This window comes from Haemaphysalis longicornis, unplaced genomic scaffold (assembly GCF_048455015.1).
Source record: "Haemaphysalis longicornis isolate Haplotype H1 unplaced genomic scaffold, Haemaphysalis longicornis Haplotype H1 scaffold_8, whole genome shotgun sequence".
NCBI lineage: Eukaryota > Metazoa > Arthropoda > Arachnida > Ixodida > Ixodidae > Haemaphysalis > Haemaphysalis longicornis.
The window spans coordinates 107,008,479-107,025,960 of record NW_027526445.1 but is presented as its reverse complement, the minus strand read 5'-3'; the positions used below and the strand labels follow the sequence as shown (position 1 = coordinate 107,025,960).

General features: G+C 46.1%; 2 protein-coding genes across 2 annotated transcripts in view; one reads left to right on the top strand and one right to left on the bottom strand.

Moving 5' to 3' along the window:
- LOC144150269 (ras-related protein Rab-1B-like) overlaps window positions 1-17,482 on the bottom strand; it is a 203,188-nt gene that overhangs the window by 127,859 nt on the left and 57,847 nt on the right. The gene's annotated exons all lie outside the window — the stretch shown is intronic.
- Window positions 1-17,482, top strand: part of LOC144149682 (ras-related protein Rab-1A-like) — a 70,422-nt gene that overhangs the window by 26,232 nt on the left and 26,708 nt on the right. The window contains exons 5-7 of the mRNA XM_077681335.1: window positions 335-430; window positions 12,455-12,586; window positions 15,751-15,998. Coding sequence (XP_077537461.1) covers window positions 335-430; window positions 12,455-12,586; window positions 15,751-15,998 — 476 coding nt within the window. The remainder of the gene's footprint in view (window positions 1-334; window positions 431-12,454; window positions 12,587-15,750; window positions 15,999-17,482) is intronic.

Genomic DNA, 17,482 nt, shown 5'->3' with positions numbered 1-17,482 from the left:
CTGGCTACAATGCCAACAAATAGTTTTTCTCCGTCTCGAGTTTCGCCTTCCGGCATCCGTTGCTCATCACTGGAAACTAATTCTAATGCGTTAGCTTGTCACCTTTTATTTTCACCTAAAGGCAAAGTCGTGTGGGCGCTCAGTTTTCACAGTCGTTTATTTTTCATTGCGTAATAAAGCAGCAAAAGCGGGGCTAATGAGGAAATCGGCCCGTTGGTGAAAACCTTGGCGCGACTGTGATGAACAGCCAACGCAGCAAGGGCAGCCGAACACAGGAGCAGGGAACCAGAAGCCCCAGACAAACGCGGTGAATTCAAATACGTGTTTGTTTCAGAACGATGTTCCGGGCCGGCAGGAGTATCGCAAAGCAATTGCGGATTACTACGAGAAGGCCGACGGCTTCATCATAGTCTTCGACGTAACAGATGAGGTACGTGGACAGTGAAAATATTTAGAACAATGGCAGTGACCGCGCACATAGTCGGGGTGCCTGGCGCTGTAACGTTAATGAGCCTATGTAACTTACCACTCAGCTATTTAGCTCGTACATGCATTTTAACTTCAAGACAGGAACCCAGTAAGAGAAGGTAACTAAACAGAAGACTACCGTCACAGTAAAATCCTTGCTCAAGAACATTGATTGGGGGATTTTCCAGCTGAAGAAAGCCGCGCTACGTGCAACTCATACTGTAGCAGCGCGTATTCACTAGTGATAAAGAAAGAGCTACTGATGGAACTTGTCTGCCCCTTCATAATTCAATCCACTGCAGCAATCCAACCTAATTCAATCCAAACACGGCAGACAACTTTGCGAGAAGTCGTTCTTTTCAGAAGGGAGCCACATATCCCACAGTAGGACGGGCAGAAGCTCTTTACACGTTGTCTTAAACCATGCACTTCCGTGCATACTTCGTTTGGTAACAATTTAGCACATCTCGAAGATTCTTAAGTTTTATCTGCATTTTACGCAATGTACAGAAGCAATAAAGGAAAACCATACGAACTCGTTGTTCGTCTCGAAGACGCATACATTCGTGTGCATGAGATTTACCACCAATATTCAAGTATCCCTGAACATTTCCTAAAATATCTAAATACAATCCACTTAAACATCAGTAAATGTTGCCGGTACAATTGTTGTGGTTGTCGCAGGCGTAAGGGAAATATGTATGGTACTGATAACATATCGGTTTTTCTTCATCTCCAAACATACTTGCGAGCAGGAAGCGTATCCGGAAAAATGATTCTACTAATTTTGCATATTCCCGGAAAAATTTCATGCTTCTTTGGAGCATCAAAATTGTTCGTCTGAGCAAAAAATCTGCTTCGAAGCAATTTTCAAAACTGGGGCAAATGAGTCATTATTTGATGATGTAAAACGGGCAAAAAATACGCGGACATGACAAGGAGGTGGACGGTGATGTACTAAAAATTAAGTTAAATAAAAACAATCCCCCTCCCATCAGACGCAACCTGGTCATGACCAGAACTCGGGCAAAAATGTGACATTTTTTGCTTCGTACATTACTCAAAACCGAGATGTAAAATCTCAGACATCGAGATGCAAGACATGAAATTGTAAAATCTATTCCGCAACTTCAAGTGGCCATGTACAACCGCACTTACGACAATGGGTTTGCGTACAGGGACCGCTTGCTGATTAAGAGTGTTCTTTGCCCCTGTAATTTATACGTAGAAGTCCGAATAATAATCCTGATATATCTCAGTATTTTTCTAGTGTTCGGAAGGCGAATCTCTTCCAAGTCACATCCCATCACATCCAACTGGAAAGTCTATTTGAAGGTGGTTCCGTAACTTAACCTAGCCTAACCATTCCTAACCAATATCTAACTTAACCTAACGTAATCCTACCTGCCCTAACAACAGGTTTTTCGCTGTGATTTCCCTCAAAACAGCCTGATGTAGCGGAACAACCTGCAAAAAGACTATCCCGGATCGAACACTGTTTGTAAGGCGAAAGCCCCAGGGCCTCATTCTGTAAAATACCGTAGTCGTCATTGTAGTTGTTGTGCGGTCGTTGTAAGGTAAAAACATGCTGCCGCTCCGAAGAGTACATAAACAAAAAAAACATGTGCGATCCGAAGGGATTTGAACTTGGGAACCCACAGTTGGTACCCGATGCGCTACCACTGTGCTACCGATTTTTTTTTTCCTGAGTGGTTCGCTACAAAACAAAACGCACTGTGCAGTATACAAATTATAAGCTCCAGAATCTAGTCGGCTGAAGTTGGTTGTTTAAAACATTGTAAACCGCGCTAGTACAGCGTGTTGTAGGGCTAGTTGGTACTGCATTTCAATGATAGAGAAACAGCGCGCAAAAGACAAGACAATAACGAAGGGACAGGACGGTCGCAGACCCACAACTAGCTTAATTGAAAAAGTTGCAGAGACATCTACATTTGCATTCTAAGATGTAAGGCGCTACAGGGATACTTTGACTCCCACTGGGCGAGTTCGTACGCAGCTATGCTTCACGAGCACAACAGGTTATGGAAAAGAGAAAGACTATAGCAACCGGGGGCTTTTAATAGCCGTGTCCCAGGACGGAGAAAGGCTCTCGACGCTTCCGTGGCTTAAAATGAGAGCGTGAAAGGTTGCAAATGCGAGCTGTTGGTCAGTTTGAAAGAGGAGGAGTCAGTGTCAGTGTATCGAAATGTTTATTCTGTGATGTCGAGGCCGGGAGAAAAAGTTTTGCTTTTTTCAGAGAGAGAGAGAGAGAGAGAGAGAGAGAGGGAGAAAGATAGAAGATCTTAGTTCAGGGATAAATAGTTGTGGTTTACGAAAATGGAATAAAGAGGTGGCAGGGAGGTCAAAGGTGGAACCCGAGCCTACAGTACCAGATGCAGCAGCTCCTTTCCTTGCCCTCTCAATCAGCTCGCGCTGAGCTTGAGGTAACGAGATCGTCAAATCTGCCTCCCGTGCCTCGAAGAAGTAAAATATGTCATGTTTGAGTTGTTCTCCCCTGGACATACCTTAGGACATGGCCAGGTCGCGCGCAAGAGGGTGAATGTTTCCCTTCTTTTAGCTGAGTTGTAAGGTAAGGTCTGATGTTTGCACCCAACACCTTAACGCACATGAATGTTCAGGTAACTGTGTTGTTTTTTCGTCCTGTGTGTTTGTGATTCTTCTGCATTTGAGACTTTGTTGTAGCAAGGGGAAAGGTTTTTTTCCTAGGCATAGGATGAGGATTCGTTCTTAACGTTTTTCGAAGAGAGCAGTTTGGTATTTGTGGTCACAAAGAGCACGGGATGTGAGTTCGTGTGGCTATTGCATAGTGCGTCGTTCGCTTTCAGACCACTGGATCCGGCTGTCCAGGTGACTATGTTAGCTTTCTGCATGATGCATAGGAATATCTTACCGAAGCCTTGGTATTCTGCCTCCAGATAACTGTATAATGTCATTTGTAAGTCTGTAGTGATGCTGTGCTTCTTTTTGACGCTTGCGCTATTCGGATTGCCAAGAGGATGGCTCCAACTTCCACTTATTTATTCCTGTATGTTGGATAGTCATGCAGTCACAAATATTGCCACAGTAGTCAACAACGACAATGCCGGCCTCGTGGTTTCGTACATCACTGAGTCAGTGTATGCTGTGGTCTCATGATATGGCAACTTTCCACAAATGAACTTCAGCCTGCCATACCACCCCTTCTTGTCTAGGATTGTATCAGTGCTGTACGGAACGGCGTTCCAAGGAACGGCGTTCCTGGAACTAGTTCCTTTTTGGAAGAGCGGAGAAACGTCACCGTTCCATTAAGGGTCGGTGGAACTATAACGGTAACTCGTTAGGTTTTCGAAGGAACGGCAGGAACGGCGTTCCTTCTGCAAACGTTACATCGCTAGGCGTTGGCTGTTTTTGATGCCAAGGCTCGAGTATAAAACTCCACAAGTCGCTATTGTGTTTCCCTTCCTATAAGCTAGCCCATTTGCCCACCCTTGAGCGGAACGGGCTTCGTCGAAGGTCAAAGGCAGAAGAGTAATCACACAGCGGGCCGCAACTTGTGCTTGCTTTCATGCCGGTTGAGCTTACGCGGCGTTCGAAAGGGTAACTAGCGCATCCGCGAGGATGCTTTTTACCTTTTATCGTTTGTCTGGAGAGGCGAGGGTGCGCGTCTGGCCGATAGAATAGCGTCATTAAATAAAGGCTTCACTAAATAAATAAAAGCGTAGCTTATTTAGCCCCGCTACGATAGAATTGTTCCCCTCCGGGGAAAGGTTTTTGAAGTCCGAGCGGCGTTGAGCGGTCCCTTGTGAAACCACAGTACCTATACATTGTCAGGGGCACCGCATTCGTGCGCGGGAAGCACGGGTGCGTTGTCGGGGCAGTTGCGCTCGCTGTGAGGTCATTCAATAGAGCTGGGCGCACCGCAATGTCTCGGGATGTTGTCCTGAAGTTACTGATTACGCACGCAGTTCGTCACGGCGCGGTCTGTCGCCAACCTGGCGGTAATGAGTCGGAGTGCCAGGTCCTTTTGTATTACAAGCGTCGTGTTGATAAAGGACAGGAATTTCGTCACTGTTGGCCATAATTTCGTCGCGCGCCGTATGGAAAATACCTGATAGAGCGCCCGAAGGTCGGCGGCCAGCATTCAGATTTGCTTTAGTTGGTCGGTTTCCACCTGTGTTATACTTTTACTTTGATGAGTACCTAGGAGTTTTAGTGAAAGGGAGACGGCAGATCATGTGATTGTTTCTACTGCACTACAATCAGCCAAGTGTCATGGGTCTACAAGAAACACATTTAAATGCCAAACATACAAATTTTTTTGAATAGTTACCAGAAGTTTAGGAAGGACAGGGATGGTGGTGGTACATCTTCCGGGGGTGCGGCCATCATTGCCCGAAAGTCCTTGGCGTGCCACACTATCCAGTTACAGACCGTCCTTGGGGCTGTTGCCATTCGTACCATATTTTCAATAGGCTCTGCTCCGTTTACATCCCTCTTGATTACCAGCTGTCGAGCTCGGATTTATAGGGCCTTGTAGATCAGCTACGCGCACCCTTCATTCATTCAGGCGACCTCAACGCACATAACTATCTTTGGGGCTGTGCTCGCACGGATGCCCGAGGTCGCCTTATCGAAAAATATCTATCTTCGGGAGCATGCCTATTCAATAAAAACCAGCCTAAATACCACCATATAGGACACAACACTTATTCACACCTCGACTTGGCTATTGGCTCTGCAGTATTCATTCCATCTCTTGAATTGGATGTTGGCACTATCCCATATGGTAGTGACCACTTACCAACCACATTAACATACATAGGTAAAGGCCCGAGCAGTTCACTTTCCCATAACAGGTTCAATGAAGCGAGAGCGAACTGGAGTACATTTACTCAAACATCCAAACTACACCACACATCCATAACACACATACAAGTTGAAGAAGCTACACAAGCCCTCACGACGCACATCCTCGACGCCGCCGAAAAGACCATTCCCCACGCCTCTGGTGCCCTGGGCAACAAGCGGAGGGCGTGGTGGAATGAGGACTGTAGGGGGGGGGGCGCGAGAGGCCCAGAACAAGGTGTGGGGTATCCTTCGTTTGTACCCCACGTTGGGTAACCTCCTGTTGTTCAAAAGGGCAAAGGCGATGGGAAAACGTGTGCGCGGTGAGGCAAAACGAGAGAGTTGGCGTACATTCATAACATCAATTAACTCCTACACAGACACACAAAACGTATGGACACGAATACACAAACTCAAGGGACAACCAACACACAGCCTGCCTCTGGTCAGCACAACAGAGGACACACTCGAAGACCAGACTGACACACTCGCACAGCACTTCCAACACGTGTCCAGTTCAGCACACTACACTAACACTTTCATGAAACACAAAAAATCGGCCGAAAAGAAGTCTTTACTTGATAACGGCAAGTCAGCATCCTCTTATGACTCCGAGTTTTCACTTCATGAGCTGAGGACCGCTCTGAGCACTTGTAAACCCTCAGCTCCAAGCCCCGGCAACATCACATATGGAATGATACAGCACCTACACTCAGACACTCTTCTAACACTCCTCCACCTATATAACAAGATATGGCTTTCGGGGCACATTCCAAACTCTTGGAAGGAGTCTAGAGTTATAGCTTTCCTGAAAGAGGCAAAGGACCCATCGTCCCCCTCAAGTTACCGTCCTAAAGCCCTGACGAGCCGCCTGTGCAAGCTCCTCAAGACGATAAATTGCAGGCTCGTCTACTTCCTTGAGTACAACTGTCTTCTCGAGAGCTGCCAGCCAATCTTCAGGGCAGGGCGATTTACGAACGATCAACTCGTTGCTCTTGAAACATATATAAATGATGCCTTCGTGCATAAACAGTATTGTTTAACTGCGTTTTTCGACCTCGAGAAGGCCTACGACACAACTTGGCGTTGTGGAATACTTAGTGACCTCGAATCATTCGGTGTTTCTGGTAACATGTTAAACACTCTGCTTAGTTACTTGTCGGAGAAAACGTTTCGAGTGAGAGTTGGTTGAGCACTCTCAAAGGTCCACGTGGAAGAAAATGGCGTGCCCCAAGGTGGCGTGTTGAGCGGCACTCTCTTCATAGTAAAGATGAACTCTCTTAGAAAGGCATTGCCACCTACAATCTCTTATTCCATGTATGTAGACGCCGTGAAGATATCCTTTAAATCATGAACATGTTTATCTGCGAACGTCGAGTTCAGCTTGGTGTCAACAAACTTTCCAGCTGGGCTGACAAGAATTGTTTTAAAATAATCCCGGAAAGAGCTCTTGTGTTGTGTTCTCCAGGAAGCGTGGGGTCCACCCGGACCCAGACATCACTCTTGAGAGCGTGCCGCTTCCTGTGAACAAGGAGCAGAATTTTTAGTTATTTTATTCGATGAAACGCTTACACTCATTCCTCATATCAAACAGCTCAAATGCAAATGCTTAAAACAATTAACATTCTTGAAGTCCTCTCACATCAATCTTATGGGGCCGACAAACTCCTGCTGAGCCTTTAAAACAGCCATGCTGGGGTCGCGGCTCGACTACGGCAATGTCGTGTTTGGGTCGATGACAAGACAGCACCGAAAATGCTTGACCCAGTGCTGCATCTTGGCCTTCAACTATCATGCTGCGCTTTTGGCACTAGCCCTGTCGAAATTCATTATGTAGGGTGCGACAAATGGTGCCTATAGGTCATCAGCGGGAGTATGTTGACCTGCTGTATGCATCTAAGATCGTGTCTCTCAGTAACCATCCTGTTAATCTAATCATGAAGAATACAACAAACCTGCAACTCTTTTTGAACAGGCAATCTATTTCCATACCTTTTTCTCAGAGTGAGCGAGGAGGCTTCTGCACTCAATGTCCCCCTTTCAGATCCGCAAAAGACGCCCACCCATAATTTCATTCCACCATGGCATCTTCGTCCTACATCATGCGACCTGTCATTCACGCAACTAGAAAAAATAGGGTACCCAGGAGTGCAATTCTCCAGCACTTCCTTTTCCTGCAAGACAAGTACAGGTGCACAAAATTCTTCAGCGACGCGTCGAAAACTTCTGCTGTCTCTTGTGCAGCGCACGGACCAAATTTTAGCGTTAGTAAAACAAATAATTTTCATTGCAGTATTTACACGGCCGAAGCGTGTGGCATCTTACTCGTTTCAAATCACATCATCGAACATAGAATTGCCAAGCCTATCGTGTACACAGATTCTCTAAGCGTTGTGCAGGCACTGTCATAAGGAAGGTCGTCTAAAAACTATGTAATGAATGTTCTTTTAAAGGTTATAATGACTGCATACGATTCAAATTTAAAAATAACTACATGCTGGGTACTATGTCACTGTGGGATCCCTGGTAATGAGACCGCTGATCCTGCCACTCTCATGACCGCAGTTGACATAACAACAGTACCTTCCACAGACCTAAAGACACACATCAGGTGACACCTTCATAACACATGGCAACTACACTGGGGCCAACAAACAAACAACAAAATACATGTAATAAAACCACAATTGGGATGCTACACAACTGCCTCACACTACAGATACACTTATGTCGCCCTGGCTAGGCTGCGGTTAGGCCATACACATGTAACGCACTCCCACGTGCTCATTTGAACTTCGGGACCCATGTGTAGCAGATGTGGAAAGGGCCTATCCATAGTCCATATACTAATCACACGCAAGGCACTTGACACAACATGACACAAGCATTTCCCTGAATTATACAGACGACACATTCTACGGCTCCCATCATACTTTTTAGCCGACGAACCAATGTATTTTCTAGTCAACGTGTTTTTAAGTTTTTAGCTGAGGTCAAATTTGTGGAGCGCTTGTCATATCACGTGTAATAATCCTGGCCCCATACACCAGCCATCTCCATTGTCTTCAGTTTTGCGTCACTTTTACTCTTACTTACATGTTTCAGTATTAAAAGTCTCATCAAAAATTCAGTCCCTTCTTCTCTTGCGCTCTTTTCCCTTGTTGGCCTTGCTCCATTAAGCACCATCCATCATCATCATCATCATCTCACGGTAAAAATTGCGAGGTTGAGAACAGCCTCGAATGTTGATCGAATGATGGTATTTCTTTCACTTTCTTTGCTGCGGGTAAATCTGTGATACGGCACGCTCTGCAATATTCTGGTCATAATCAGTGGTTGTATGAGTTCTATCGTTTCTTTTCTCTTTTTGTTCCTCCTCTCTTTGTTGGACATTTTGCTTGTGAGCAATGATTGATTAAATATTTTCTGTTTTTGGCTTTTGGGATGTGGGAACTACCCGCTTGCCTAGAACCCCGGCGAGCATTCTTACATGGCTGTTTTTAGGGAGATTTTAAACTTGGCCGCATGGCGCCATCTGTCGTTTACCAAACCGAGCTTTCAGCGGAGACATAACCATGGGAATATTGTAAAGTATTTTGAAAATCATATGATAGTGTGAGTATGGGATTCTTTTATTATAGTGGGCTTCATTTGAGCTACTTTCGTCTTATAATCTATGCCTTCCTTAATATTTGAGAGCCCGGCGTTAATCATTTGTCCCGTCTTTTAGTTAGATCACCCTCTGTTGGTGCCGGCTTAAGTCCCAGTGGATAACGCAGCGCGGTTGCTCGGTGGGCAAGGCGTTGCGCTGTTTAGCCCAGGGCCACTGGTTCAATTCCCCGCCGCGGTGGCCGTTTTTCTATGGACACAGTAAAGAAAAACGCCAGTTTCTTTTAGATTTCGGCGCACGTTAAAGATCCTAATGTGGTCAAAATTCCTCCAGAAGCTTCTAAAGACATGACTTGTAGCCAACGCGTAGTCTTCGGGCGTGAATTACAGAAAATGTGTATTTTTGATCTTCTGTTCGAAACACGCTCTGCTGTGATGGCGTAAGTTGCGGGTACAGCTGGAGACCGTGTCTGCCGAGCATGTTTCCACCGACTGTGCATAGAAAAAACTACACTGCGCAGGCGCTGCACCTAGTGAAAGCGCGTGTCCTTTTTTTCGTATCCTACGTTGTATGATTGTCCTCCTTTCCAGTATTTGTTGCCGTAGCGCACATTACAGGTTAAGCGGAGCCTTCAAATCTTGTTGCCGCAGTCGTGGCTTCCAAGTGGCAGCGGTGCGTAGTTCCGTGAACGCCTGAGGAGCACAGCTGATAACGGACGGCGAGGTGCCACGGGGGAATCGAAAAATGAGCCTAATTACGGTATCGCGTTAAAGAAACGCACATGACTATATACAATCTATTGCACATGCGCAAAAAGCAGCAAGCCTTTTCTCTTTTCTTTTTTCCTCATCAATGCACGATGGTGCAGTGATAAGAAAAAAGTAAAGAGAAAAAGCTGGCTGCTTTGTCCGCAGGTGCAATAGAAGATATGTAGTCATGTTCGTTTTTTGAATAAAGCTAGTCGTGCGTCTGCGCCTGTCCTGTTCCTCGCTTATACTCTCGTCTTTTACGCGCGGTTTTTCTACCGCGCTAGTACCTCCAGGCTGAGTAACCATTCAGGTTGTTCCGGATCGCTTGATTCTGTACACTTCCCTTAAATAAGTAACATTTTCAGTGAAATACCCGCAACTAAACGAGCCTCCTCGCTTGCATGTTGAACAGATAACCTGGTCTGCCCTAAAGAATGCCGATTCAGCGTCATGAACACATTATAGAGAGCACCCCTAACATTTTCCTCTGGCAGAAAGTGAATTCTATAATGAGTTAATGGCATGTCTCTTTTAAAGGTTTCTTGGAGGCAGTCTTAATGGAATACCGCAACCCAAAAGCCCCGAAAAACTGGCGCGATTGTTGCAGGGATCTGAATGACCGACAATAAAATTCCCAAAAGTGTACATACGATTATTTTAGCTGAAACCGAGGTTATATTGGGATTGTGGCGTAATGAAGCACGAACAATATAATTTAACGTACCGGCTTTCATTTCACTCTTCATGATGCATTTTTGTCGACCTACAGCATGTAAGTGACGATAAAGCGGAAGAGGGAGACAAATATAACAATATATTTGCACAAACGCTTCGGTACTACACTACTAATATACTACAAGTAAGACCTATGTTTCGAAATCATAAAAGCATTGACGACTTCGCACAAGAATCGCTGCACAAATACCCAACGAATTTCGGAAGTTGAAACAATAAAGCATAAGATCTCACACTCGTACTTGTACAACAGTCGACTGAAAACGATGCATCTGCTTTCGCACAAACAAAAACCAAGATATAAGACTGTAGCACCTACATCATCACTTTTCCGCTCTTCCCTTGAGCCCCACAAAAAACCACAAACATTCTGTGTAACCATTGTATGCGGCTTCTCGACACAGAAATCGCCGAGAAAACGGAGCATACATTTGGAACGGCAAGCACATTACCCACTGATGCACGAACAAGCATTCACAGATGCCGACACTATTATTTCGTTAATTTCTGTTTCGGCTTCGTCGTCCCAGTGTACTTGGCGTCCCGGGTAGTTTTCAGGTGGGCCGCCCAGATAACTTGGACACCACGGTACTATGGCTACACTTCTTTACTTCTTTACTGTGTACAATCCCCGCAAGTTCCAGCGCTAAAATAAAAGTGGTCATTGTTGTTCTATTTTTATTGTACGTACCCACTTGATGGAATAACCACGAATCGAGAGCTTTGAGAGGCCTGTGTTCGCGCTTCAAAAACTCCAAACAAAGCTTTGAATTGATAGCGTAACAGTTGCGGAATAGTGCGTGTCACGTCAGAGCAAAATGTGACGCCACATGAGTAGAAAAAAAAGTTGTTCAACTAACTTTGGCCAAGAGACAAAAAAGCAGTGGAACTGACCGCAGTAGGACGTAGCAGTATAATAGTTCCTAATTAGTATGGCCAGGCACCCCCTTGAAAGCACGTAAGGAAGCCTTATATTCCCAATAAATGTTTATTTTTTAACTCTACAGTGTCAGCCATTTTCTTGACTGCACCATAACAACGGCATTTCACAGAATGGGGCACTTAATTCTCTCGCTTCAAAAGCAATGTATGGCTTCGCGCTCACCCTGGCCGCGGGAAATACTCTTAGCAGCAAAAACATTGCCTTAAAATTGATGCTTATTACTTTCTCTACAGGAAGGCGACGTTACATTTCGGTTTATTTTAACAGGGGAGCTATTGCTACTGGCCGTAAGTTCGGGTTGCGTTCGCGCCAAAAACTCCCCGAGAGAAGGCCGAGTGCTCGTGTACGCGTACCTCAACCGCAGGTTCGTGAAGCTAAGCATGTTCGCTTAGGGTGATTGGCCAATATTGGCAACTCCAGCCTTGGCCGCTCTCCTCGAGTGCAGGGCCGTCAAGCCAAGGATACCCACTTAGGGAGATTTGCCAACAATAGCCACAAATACACTCCAGCGATCGTCGTATCGCGGCAAAACTTGCTCGGAATGAGGAAGACGCGTCATAGCATACGTCCTTCATTCGTTCGCCCTCGTGTCGTCGTGCGCATACGCTCTGTACCGTAGAAGAGCCGCGACTTGAACGTCGGAGCTAGTGTACTTGATCATTGCCTCCACGTGGCCCAGCCGCGGATAGTTCGCCCGGCCGAGGAAGAGGGCGCGCTTCAAGAGGCTCGGCGTGCAAAGCATTCGGTAAAGACGATATTGCCGCTTGGAGAATGGCGTACGAAAACGTCGACCAAAACGACGAGCTCACTTTTCCATTGCTCAACATAAGTTCATTGAAATGGCATGCCGCCGACGTCCACCATGGCACCTCAACGATATTAAACTCACCTTTGTGTCCGTCAGTGATCACTGCAACACCTTCGCCACTCAAGTCTTCCGCGCGAGTGCACGCTTCCCAATTTTTGTTTTTCTAATGTGTGCTTCGCAAGCAGTGTTTTCGCTAATGGTTGTTTATGCTTTTTATGTTTTTATGCTGCCCCGACGCAACCGTGCTCGTCGCATCGTCATTACGGAATCATCGTCGAAATCCCTGCAACTCGAAGGAATCATTTGCAGGAGTGAATGACTGGCTTCTTCAACTTGACAAGCGGGGAAGCAAAGATTTCACAAAGCTTCTAGTTGGCAACAAACTTGATATGCAGGCAGAGAGAGTAATTTCCTTCGAAGTGGCAGAGGTAAGTAAAGCTATATTTTTCTCATGTATATGAAGTTCTAGTCAACACTTTTCATGAGCTTCAGACGGTTGGATCATCTGTTGAAGGAAAAACATAATCAAAAAGGACGTCCGAAATGCTACACGCCGTTCATAATGATTGAAAATGTGTTTGTAGATTGCAAACTAATAAACTATATTTCTGGTAATGAGAAATTATCGTTAATAAAATACTATAAGGTAGTAACTGTAACATATACCTGCGGTAGTAACGATAACCCATGTTGGACGGAACAATCCCCTGTCAGATTACGATCCCAGGGGCAGCCGACAGATCTGTGTAAAATCGCACAAATAGAACAAACACCACCACAAAAAAGAGGTACAATCGCCGTTGCTGACGTCTGCTTGTGGTATCATTGGACCCTCTTATAGGTCCTGCTTTTGGTCTCATTTGGACCCTGGCATTGAGCGTGCTTGCAGTTTCGCGGCTCGAAAGTAGTTGCTCCAACGGGTTACACATCAAGGAAATATTCTGCCCTTCTTCAGTGAAACAACAAGGCTCTATTTCTTATAATACCTCCGAGCTGTACCCCAAAACTTGTAATTATCTAAAAATAACGACAGCCTTTCATTCCTAGTTTATCCGAGAAGTGGAGGGTCAAAGACTACGGGTTTAGAGACGCAGGGGCTTTACTTTAAAGTAGTTTTTATTGATTGTGGGTTTAACGCACCTTAGCCGCACATGGGCCATGAAAAGCGCCGTAGTGGATGGCTCCGGAGTAGTTTTGACCACTCACAGGGATTTTTACGTACGCCTATATTACGAACACACGGGTATTTTCGTTTTCGCGTTAATCAGAACAGCAGCCACCATGAACGGGACGGAATCCGTGTCATCGGGATCATGCGCACAACGCCTTAGCCACTGAGCCACCGCGGCGGGTCTAAAGTGTGTGTGCCAAGCTATCAAGGTGACGGGGCATACTAGGGGCATACAGAGAACCAAGACACCAAGAAGCGGGCGCCACCAATTGCAGCGCACAGCAGGGGCCGTATTCTCGACGCCATAAATACGTGAATCAGCACGAATCCTTTTCTGGTTGGCTTTCAATTTTAGTGACGTGCTTCGGAATGACAAAGGGGCTATTTGGGCTGTCGTGGGGTTGACGTTTCATAAAGTTTACTTGCGCCAGCTAGCAAGTAAGTTGGCCTTATTTCGCTACACTGAAAGTGCATCAGTCCTGATTGGCTCTAAAAAACTAGGCGAAATTCCGTACTCATGATAATCTAGGCCTGTATTTGCTATTTGGACAACAATATCGCTCGTAGGTCTCGCCCTCCCTTTGACGAAGACAGTAGGTAATGCAAACAGTTCGTGGTAGCCTGTACGCTACACAGTGGCAACGTCAGTCTGCACAAATGTCATGGAATTTTAAGTGCGATGCACTTCTTAAGTGACCCTGAACCTGCGTCCACTGGCGATGTCCGCATAGCATACCCACGTGGGGGATTGGCCAGGAATCTCCTCGTCTTCCTTGGCAACGGGGGGAGATGGGCGCGCGCTGGCTGACCGCTGACATGGCACATACCCACGTGGGGGATTCGCCAGGAATCGGGCGTGAGAAGGGCTAATGCACCCGCTTAAACGAGTACTGACACGAAATTTCAAAGCTCAGATCCGCTCTAGCAATCAAGTACAACCACAACTCAAATAGGAGTAGGGTTGCCACCTTTCCCCGAAGAGAAAACCGGCCCTTCGGGGGTTGGGGGCGTGGTATATAGAACGTTTAATTTGTGTTGAAAAAAAGACGCCATGTTTTTGACATGCAGTGCCATTTATTGTTTACGTACGTTTTCTTACGAGAGCAATCAACATAACGTTTGTACTGAAAGGTATTGAGAGCTTAACCGCAATTGCTGGCCGTGGCGGCAGCATTTCGTTGTTTTGTTCCTCCCTTTGGTCCCCCTCCATCTCAGGCAGCGCGCTCGCCCACGTATTTTCTCTGCTTGCGTGTCTTCGCGCAGCTTGTCAACACATGTTTGTAGTCTTCGTTGTTGAATTGACGCTTATAAAACGCCTAAACAGACAATCTCGGCACGAAGGCCAAAAAACCGGCCAGTGACGGCCGGTTTCAAGTATGGACCGGCAACCGGCCCGCTGTTTAAAAAACCGGTCGGGCCGGTCCAAAACCGGGCAGGTGGAAACCCTAAATAGGAGTCTGTGAATAAATTCATCTTTCTTTCTTTGTAGTTGTGTGTGTGTGTGTGATCTCTCTTTCGCGAACATTACCGAACCGCGCAAATTCAACTCGTGCATTCGCACTTTCACATTCTTCCCCTCGGGGAAATGCGGGGAATTTTTATGTAGCAGCTGGCAAATTGCGGTTGCTATTGCCCGGAAATACTGCAAAAAATTCCACCCACCTTCGGTGCCGTGAAATCCCCGTGAATTTGCAACAAGCGCACTTTCACCCGACGCCCGGTTCAAAACTGTTTTGTAGAGAAAGAATGGTTTAGATTGATTCCAAGTCACCAATAACGGAGCATAAAACTAACGTGCCGTATTCTGGTTTAACGTTCGGCAAGAAAACCAGAATAACTGGTTCGGCGTAACAGCCACCTAAGAGGGGAGTAAAGGCCTCTCCATCGCAAAGGACCCGCCGCATTTCAACGGCCTGCACTCCTCCTACTACAAAGCTGTTTGGTCACATTATTTAACTCAAAAGAAAAATAAGAACTCAAGCTGTATGTTTTATTCATTGCTGCGCCTATTGAGTCCGAGCTTGACGAATGAGCGAACCGGTGGTATAAGTGCGTTCTGCCATTATCAGGCTTACCGTTTACCTCTCCTTACCGCGCCATAACGGCGACGGTCACGCCGTCTTTTTCTGTGGTCACGCCATCAACTTGTAACATGGCGTCACTGAAGCCTCTCACTGAAGTCTGTCAAATGTCACAGACGTCTGTCGCATTAGCAGTGTGGATCTTTGCCCTAAAAATAAACGTGCTGAATGATATGCGTTGGATGCTGTTCTAGCGTACTCGTTGAGAACAAAACCCGTTTATGGCCAGTCATACCGTCAGCAAAGCCCTCTCAAACATTTCACACGTTGTTTAACGAATTTCTTTTGGGGGGCTAGGGTAGTTGAAAATGTTAGTTTTAATGATTCACTTTCTTCACAGGAGCTAGCAAACAAATGGGGCATGAAGTACCTGGAAGTCAGCGCCAAGGACGGCTCAAACGTGGCTCAGATTTTCGAAGGGATTGCAACTGACATCAACAATCGCCTGTACCCGCCGCAAAAGAGACCTCAAAAAGGCTCAAAATATGGAGAGATTCGACGCCGTTTGGAGGGCCTCAATCTGAGCAGACCCCGTATTGCTGGCCTTCAAGGTCGCTTCCAGTCGGAAAAAGTTCAAAGTGAACCGTGGTAATTCTCTTATTTTGCTTTTTATTGACGATCTGCATTTATGGGCTAAGCTAGCGAGAAAATTTTTGTCTTCCGCCCTGTTATATATAGCCTGTTGGTCATTTGAGTAAGGCGGAAATGTTACTTGTGGCCGAGTTCGCTAGACAGTCACTGGTATCTAACAAGTGGTTCTCAACCTGTAACCGCTGTGTGGGGCACACGCGGGTCGGAGGTCCGTCACGTCACGTGCGGATGGGTCACCTTTGAAAACTGAATACTCACGGCAAACAACTAGGGACCCGTCGAGGTCTCATCCCTTGGGTGCGTGACCCACGGTTATATAACGTCACCAGGAAAAGCAGGGGGCAATAATTTGGCATCAAACTGCCCGTATATATGAAATACAACTTTGTTCAGCTTGAGAGAACTAGCCTTTAGTAATTCAGTCGGCTCCATTCCAGCCCTGAATGCAAACCGCCAGATATTGAGCAATTTGCAAATTTCGAACGACATTGAGCTAAAATGGGCAGGAGTAATGCAAAAGAGGTCTAGACTGAAACTTTATTTTCAGTGTGTTAACTGCAGGTTAGCATTGAAGTGGAACTATAAAGCAGACTCAAAGAGCCTACTACAAAAATCTGTTTGCGTTCCTTAACGGCGCTTTTGGTAGGCGGTCGCCAATCGTACAAACAAGATTCCCTGAAGTCCCAGAAATGTCGTGGGAAAGTGGTTGTGAAGTTGCCGCAGCTTCACGAATTTTCCCTAATGTCTGCAATATTTGTTTGAAGTTCGCGATAATATCGAAATCTTTGTTTCTGAGACAACGCAATCTTCTTAAAGACGCAAACTTGCACTTTGTCTCCGTGGCCCATTTCAGGTAGAGGTACGGTAAAAGGAATAGGATGGGAGGATTCACCACTGTTCCCCACTTGCGTTGTGCGTGAGACTACCAAGCACTTGTTGTGTATATGCCCGCGATTTTCCGCTGCGCGAGTTACAGCGGCGAGCTGCCTGTCTCATGTTCGACGTGGAGCAAGCCTTCAGTTGTGTCACTTCCTTGGACCCTGGGACAACAACAATGACTCATATTTAGGGACAAAAATTCTTCTGCGTTTTTTGCGAGATTCAGGACAAGACAAAACTTTGTAATTCTTCCATTGTGCGGATGGCTACGTCTGTACGCGCTTGCGTCGTCATGTACACTTTGACTCCTTTTTCTTGTTAGGCGCCCTGCGCTTCCTGGGCTCCATTCGCTCAATTTTTTTTTCTTTTACTCAAGTTTATTTCGAGTTTTTTCCTTGCACTTCATTGCGGGCCATTTTTACTTAACTTGGGATTTCTCTCTATTGCTGCTTTCCCGATCTCTCACATTCACTTCACTACATTGTAATCACCCCCATCTGGCGTAGCAAGCACTGCCGCTAGCAGAGCTGACCTCTTCAGCCCACATTAAAGAGTTCTCTCTCTCACTCTCTCTCACACAGAAGGAGTGAAGATGAGCGAAG